General features: G+C 51.3%; 1 protein-coding gene across 1 annotated transcript in view; it reads right to left on the bottom strand.

The window, feature by feature from the left end:
• LOC104501004 (sterol regulatory element-binding protein cleavage-activating protein-like) overlaps positions 1–7,522 on the bottom strand; it is a gene marked incomplete at its 3' end in the record, with an annotated part of 23,816 nt that overhangs the window by 3,605 nt on the left and 12,689 nt on the right. The window contains exons 5-9 of the mRNA XM_010144738.1: positions 6,863–6,968; positions 5,730–5,902; positions 4,904–5,030; positions 1,288–1,400; positions 521–615 (exon numbers count right to left, since the gene is read on the bottom strand). Coding sequence (XP_010143040.1) covers positions 521–615; positions 1,288–1,400; positions 4,904–5,030; positions 5,730–5,902; positions 6,863–6,968 — 614 coding nt within the window. The remainder of the gene's footprint in view (positions 1–520; positions 616–1,287; positions 1,401–4,903; positions 5,031–5,729; positions 5,903–6,862; positions 6,969–7,522) is intronic.

The raw sequence follows: 7,522 nt of genomic DNA, 5'->3' as shown, positions 1-7,522 counted from the left end.
TCTGAGATTATCATACTTAACCTCCAGTCTCTACTGGCGAGACCCCGATGTTAAAACAAGGGCAGACACAAGCCAGCCCTCTTCAGGCAGGTCACGCGTGGCCAGCGAGCACCACGGAGGAACCAGAGTAGCCTCAGCATCCTGACACAGCTCAGCAGACAGTAACACACTGCGAGGCCAAAGACCTTGATGCTATTTTCAGTGCAGTGCCCGCTCACAAAACAAGGTCGGAGTAAAGGCACCCCCGCCGCAAAGGCTCACAGTCCCACAGTGCCTGGAAGCTCAGTTCCACAAACCCAAGGAGCATGGAGGGGATGGAGCCCCTGCTCCGGCCTCTCCCAGGTCCTCAGCCCCACGCCCGGGAGTGACAGCCATCACAATGAGGCAGATATGTGTGTCCCTGAGCGAGAGAGCTGGAGGAGCTGGACACCAAATGGACCAGGAGCTCCAGGTCCTGCTGCGGGCCTGCAGTGCCTACAAGGCTCTGTCCTGCAACCCCAAAGCCATGGGCCACGCTCACCTGGATGGCTGGGACGAGGGTGAAGTACCCGATCAAGATGATCCCGAGCTCTGTCGCCATGTTCTTCATAATTGACCAGCTCTCGTTGCTCAAGCCTGGAGAAAGACGGGGCAGAGACAGGTAAAAGGAGACTGTCCACTAGTTCACACCTACCGAGGGAGTTTGGGATGACTCTCAGCTCACATCGCTGCCTGATTTAAGGAGCCGCACGGGGCCATACGGGGGTTCAGGAGCGTAAAGGACCATCCAGTTGTTGATCCGGGACACAGACCTCTTGTACTTTTAAAATGAGGTAGATTTCTCTGGAAGTCACTCTAGAATCTCTCTTCCCTGATGTTTTTAAGGCTGCAAACTCCATTTATCCGTGGTGTGAGCACACTCACCTCCTTATGCATGCACAGAGTGTAACAGAGGAGATAATTTTGCTCCAAACTCAGCAGAACCTCTTATGGCCTGTGGACTGCACTTAGGATATTCCTGACACGAGAGGACAAGGTGCTAAATACCCTCCCAGGAGATACAGCTCTCCTTTACTAACGCTTCTTTAAACTTCCTCAGCCAACAACCTTCAAAAGCAGCACCCACACTTACAGGCTTGTATCGCTTCTTGGAATAACAACAGCAGCAGGAAAACACTAACAGAAAAAATTCACCTTTAACACAGAGTCCTTGTTTCCTCCACAGAATTCAGATCGCTCCCCACCCCCCAGCCCTTGGGTTACCCCGATTTTCTCTCTCTCAACAGCTTACCAGGGCAGGCAGCGTACCTTGGGCAATGCGTAGCTTCACCTCCAGGTCCACGGGCGTAGAGACAACAGACTTGGTGAGAACCAGCACGTTCTCTAGGCCGATCACTACAACCAAGTACGGAAATATCTCTCTGGAGGAAACAGAACCAGGACAGAGAATGAGACCCGTGGTGAAAAAGAAGGGAAGAGCACACAGCAAGGAGCAAACACACATCCTAGAGTCAGGGCGAGGAAACACTGCGCAGTGCTCTTAGCCAGGTCCCTTCTCACACAGATTACTCCGTGCTGAGGTCAGAGTTCGGTGTTTCACCTGCTTTACATGGGTATTCACAGGTTTGCATGATTTTCTGGAAAACAGCCATTGCAGACCACCACTAGATCAGTCTCAATGCTTCCCAGCTCTGGGACAGTGCCCTGGCAGAGCTTCTCCAGCATCTAGGACAAATCAAACTGAGGGACTTGGAACATGACGGTGACAAACTCAGTGTCTACCCAAGAGACAAGAAAACACACTGAAATGGATCTGCCCCTCAGAGTACATGCACAAAGAGTCACCACCAGGAATTTATTCGACTCTTCTTCCCAGCCCTACATGGTTTTTCTCTCTTTTGAATGACTTGCAGTCTGGATCGGTGCGGAAAAGCTGCTCCGTGCCAGGACGTGGTGATAGTCAATCTCTTCATTTCCCTCCAGCTAAACGTGAGCATAAGCACTAAGGCTTCCACCGTGGAGGGGAATGGATTTGTCCTCTAACAATTGTGCCACACATTGGTCCCTTCAGCCCCTGTCCAAACTGTGCAGGAGAGTGAAAACAACATAAATATATATAAGCCTCTCAAGGGCAGCTTCCCAAATCCAAAATTGAGCCCTGCCTTTACCTAAAGCATGTGCGGTTCATAACCTGTGTCACTCCTCCAAGCAGTGCTTTAGGACAGACCGATGTGAGAAAAGCTCTTTGTGATCCCGAGGGACAGAAATCCAGAGATTCCAGAGAGTTTAGAGAGTAAAGAGATTGCAACAATCACAAGGGAGAGCTCGGCTGCCCGGCACGGCTCAGCACCCTCCTGCAGAGCGTGTTATCTGCAAGGCCACGTCCTGCAGTGTCCTGTCCTTGTGCACAGCCCTGTGAGATAGGCAGGGGGTCCAGCAGCAGACCCTGATGAGCTGCAGTAACGCTGCAGAAGGCAGCTCCAACACAGAAAAAACAACCTGTAATTCTCGCATCAACTACGTCCTACTTAAAGCAGAGCTTCTCCTGAAGAAGATAATTAACTGACAGTCCCAGGTCAGCAGTTTGCATAGTCCAAGGGGAGTCAGCAAAGAGACAGCAGCTCTTCTTGAAGAACAATGCGACCCCATGCAGGACAAACAAGCTGCTCATGCCCTGCATCTCCAAAACCTACGTTCACTTGTCCCTAGGCAGGGTGGAGCAGACGGCAAGAGATTCACGTTATATTTTCCACCAAGCACTGAGAAAGAGCTTCCAAGAGGAGGAGGATGAGCAAGGGTAGATGCCATAGCACATCCATCTACCGAATCATCAGCACATCTGGCTTTGATGCCAGAAGGTGCTGCATTATAGCAGGATCCGGCACCCCCAAGAGTCAACAGAAATGGCGCCGTTAACTCACGAAGAAAACAGATCTTCTCTGACGCCATTCACGCTTGTGAACGGAGACAACCTCTGGTTTATCCACAATGTTCGGAAGATTGAAGAATTTATCACATCTGCCTCTCTTGTCTAAAATGCAAATGTTCACAGTTGAGTTAGTTGGTTTAGGTCTTTTTTTATAGGCTGGAAGAAGTCGCTCATCATTGTAGAGCACAAGTGCGCTGAGGAGCAGCTGAGAGACCGGGTGGAGGTTGAGCCTGGAGCCAAGGAGGCTCCGGGGAGACCTTCTGGCTCTGACAACTCCCTGACAGGAGGCTGGAGCAAGGTGGGGGTCGGTCTCTGCTCCCCAGGAACTGACAACTCCCTCACAGTGCGCTGGAGCAAGGGGGGGGTCGGTCTCTGCTCCCCAGGAACAAGCGCCAGGACGAGAGGAACCGTCCTCCAGTTGTGTCAGGGGAGGTTGAGGTTGTCCCTGAGGCAGAATCTCTTCCCCGCTGGGGCTGTGCAGGGCTGTCGCAGGCTGCCCAGGGCAGTGGTGGAGTCCCCATGGCTGGAGGGGTTTCCCAGCCGTGTGGAGGTGGTGCTGAGGGCCAGGGGTCAGGGGGGACCTGGCAGTGCTGGGGGAATGCTAGGACTCGAGGAGCTTGAAGGTCTCTCCCAACCAAACATCTCTGTGATTCTGTGATTTCAGATTGTGACTTCTTTAATCTAGCTGAGGTGCCAACTTGTGGGTTGGTGGCTTGTGCTCTGGACTCACCCCTAGATTCTCCCAGTCCACAGCACACAGGAATCCCAGTTCCAGTGAACTCCAGGCAGTCCCCTCAACTTCAGTTTATTCTTCCTTAAATCCCACATCGATCATGCCACCTATCTCCACTTGGTTTTCTGTTCTGCAGAGTAAGACTGACGTCTACCTCACCCACAATCCTTTTACTTCATTATAAAAGTGGTTTGATAATGATTAAGGTCCTGTTAATCTATCGCATCTGTAGCAAGCAAAGACTCGTCTCTAACCTTTATCTGATCACTGCACTAACCAAAAGGGTTCCCTTGGATTCCCCCCACGTATCTGCATCCAAATGCTGCACTAAAACTCCAGATTCCCAGTGGGTCCTATCTGGGTTATCTGTACAGCTCACAGAACAACGTGGTCGTGATCCAGAACTACGGTTCCAAGGCACCAGAGCAGTAAAACCAGAAACAGGCATTTCATTTTCTGGAGTCAATTATTCATAGATCTTTTAGGCTTCTAGGAGAGGAATTCCTCCATCTACGTCTGGCTCCTGGCAAACCATGAGGGGTCTCCCTCACGGGTCAGACTTCTCATTGCTCCTGTGCTGAAAGGAGATGGGAAGCAAAATGATGGGTATTTCCTTAACTGCCTAGGAAAGGGACAACGATTCTGAACTAAGTGTTAATTAGTGAGAAATGAGCCGTGTGTGGAATTGGGGTGAGGTGCCCATTAGAGCTTCCTTGGGCGTTTTCAGCTCAACACAAATATAACACATGGCAGTAACAAAGCCCTAAACAGGCACAGGAGCCCCCATTAAAAGAAGAGCCCACAACTACCAGCGGTAGGCACAGACACCCAGGTGCCTCCTGGGCACAACTACCACAGGTCAGTTCTGCTGCCTCAAAGGTCTTCCTGAGCAAAACAGAACGAGCCTTTGGGATGTGACAACAAGTCCCTGCAGGAGGAAGGTCTGCGAGAGGCTGCTTAGCTGCCAGGAAATCAACTTATGAACGAGATGTTGTCCCAATAATTCCTTCTGCTTTACGCAGAAAGAGCAGTAAGGCGTCTCCAGACCTGGGACCCAGTCAGGTCCGTTTGCTGGCCAGCAGAGAAGCACGCGTCCCTTCAGCCCAGGAGGGGATCTGACTGGTAATTCCCACAGCAGCGTGTAAAATAATGTCACATTTATCGGAAAAATACCAGATCTTAAAGCTGAAGCGTTTAACAGCTGTTTTGAAATGATTTCACCTCCCTCTACCCTTCTTCAGGGAGAGGTTTGGAAAACGTACCCTCCGTTAAGAGTAGGCGTCAAACCAAAGAGCGTGCACAGCCCGACGGACATGAGCAGGGAGCTGAGCACCGTCACGACTGCTGCCAGGGCCAGGCCCCACTTTGACTTCACCATGTCGATCTTCCCTGAAAAACAGAGCCCAGAGTTACCAGACACAAGAAAATGATGTGTTCATAAAAAACGAAGAGGGGATCCTTGTCCTGACTGATTCAGCCTGTAGCTTCATACCCTGCAGTCCAGAAGGTCAGGGCCAGTGTCTGACATGCAGCTCCCAGACCCTCCCAGTACCTAAGAGGTTCTGTAAGAAGGGTGGGACAGAAGGTAACGTGTGGCTGGCAGCTCACGCTAGTTCCAGGACAGCACGGCTGAGGTGTGAAAAACGGAACTTAAATGTGGCTTGGAAGGTCTGAAACCACCAGCTCAGGAATGTGGCTAATAAGGTCTAAACCCACAGCTCAGAACGTGCCCTTGATATGTCTGGCAATGAATTAGTCTCTCTAAACTGGAAATAATGTCATTACTGTGGCATTTCAAGCTGCCTCAGAAGCTTTCACAAGCGGTAACACCACACCGGCCAAGAGGGACAGATTAGCAGAAATCAGATAAACAGGATGACTAAGTCTCTGTCTGATGCTTCAGGGTAAAATTTCACCACCACCTTGCCTGCTGACGCAGGAGGGAACTGCGGTGCTGTGGACAGGAGCTTCTCTTATCTGAAGTTGGGGAAAGGGCACCACACCACTGATGCCTCTCGTGTTCACCTAGCAGGTGAATGGTGGCTTGCTATTGCTCTGCCCTCAGGGTTCTCCACCCCACAAACCTACGTGTGGAGAAGTAGATGTAAGCGAAGAGTATGATGTAGGTGGTGACGAGGGGTATCAGCTCAGCAATGCCAATCTCCTCCTTGAAGTGGACGTGAACAATGTTCTCCTCTCGCAGTGTGCAGTTAGGGGTGGGATGCAGCAGCTTGAGACGAGAGCGGAGGCTGCTGAGGAACCTGAGATGGAAAGCAAGGAGGAAGAGGTCACCTATGCTGTGCCCAACCCTCAGCACACAATTCCACAGAGGAGGAATCCACACGGGTGTAGATCAAGCAGGAAAAAGCTGTGTAGATTTGCACAGACCTACAAAGATTTCTCGTGGCCTGACTGCTAAGTCTGTTCCTCTGTGGCTCAGACTACACTCGGCACATCCGAGCTGTGGCAAACTCATGGGCCTGGACTTCTACAAAGATTCAAAGGTAACCGTGAAGATTCAGAAAAACTATTTCAAACAAGGGCTCATCATCCGAAATCTCAGCCCCGGGGAACAGAACGTGCTGTAGTGTCAAACGTACCCTCAGTTTGATGTAAGTATGGCTGATGAAAGGTGCTACGGGACAGCCCTCGAGGCCAAAAGGCTCTTGCACGGGCGGCAGCAGAGCAGGTTCCGGCTGCTGTGCTGCCAACAACATTCCAGGGATCCCTTGGGGAATAATTCCGAGCAGAGCTTTTAGTCTGCAGATCCACTCGGTCCCAGCCGGCTTTGCCAACACTGCTGAAGGGGGGTCACAGTTGGTACCAGAATTAGCGCTTACTGGAAAGCAAAACGTTCTATGCACCAGGAACTGGGTCAAAGCAGACCCACTGGGCCTTGGCTGCAGCAATGCCAGCTCTGCGTGCAGGCCAGGCCATCAGCCAAGGAGATCCCGCGGACAGCTCTGGGTATTATAGAGACCTTTCTAAAGAGGAACTGAGAACCGATAGTAGCTTATTTCCCTAAAACACAGCAGTTTTGTCCCCAAAACAGCACCTTCGTTTTCTATTGCACTTTCTGAAGATCCTGAAATACTCCAAAGCAGAAGAAAGTGAAGAGTGAAGAAAAATGTAACAATAATTAGTGTAGAAAAAACAGGGAAGTTGCCAAGAATTGACCAAGGGATCCCTAACACAGGGGTAGCACAGCTAAAGCTCCGTACCTGGAATCATACCGCTGGAGACCCAGTGTGACGGTGTAGGACACCACGCGCTTCCTGTTGTAGAGGTTCACTCCGCTGTACTTCCCAGGGAGCCCAAACAACAGGTCTGCAACGACACGGTGAGACCCAAACGTCAGGGTAACAACAGAATAAACCAAAGGGATGGGACACGAGAGGTGTTTGCTGTGAGGAACACGGAATGAGAACTACCATCCTTACAGGAAGCACTTTCTCAGTGCTCCGGTGAAGTTTTATCGGTTTTATCCCAGAGATTCTATCCCTGCATTCCCACTCACACGAAGGACAACTCCTTGCCCTCCCAGCCCCTCCTGAAGAGCCTGGGTTTACCCACGGCGGCGCTCTGGTGCCGCCAGCTGCCCCACGCCATCTCTGTGAGCTGGCTGAGGTTGTGGCCCTCCAACCACACACACCTCTAGCTCCTCCTGTTTGCTCCCTGCGCTCTGTGTGTTCATGTACAGGCTGGTCAAGTGGGCACCCAATTTCTCCTTCAGCAGAGGAGACAGAATCACCTCTAAGGACACAGCCACGGAGATCCTTGGATGCTTGTGTGTGAGCACAGAGGCTCTGGGCAGACTGTGCATTGCAAAGGGCTATTCAATGCCTCAATCCATCTAAAACAGACTAAAACCATGCTGCCAC

Source organism: Buceros rhinoceros, unplaced genomic scaffold, assembly GCF_000710305.1.
Source record: "Buceros rhinoceros silvestris isolate BGI_N320 unplaced genomic scaffold, ASM71030v1 scaffold31951, whole genome shotgun sequence".
NCBI lineage: Eukaryota > Metazoa > Chordata > Aves > Bucerotiformes > Bucerotidae > Buceros > Buceros rhinoceros.
This window is presented reverse-complemented; position numbering and strand designations above follow the sequence as displayed.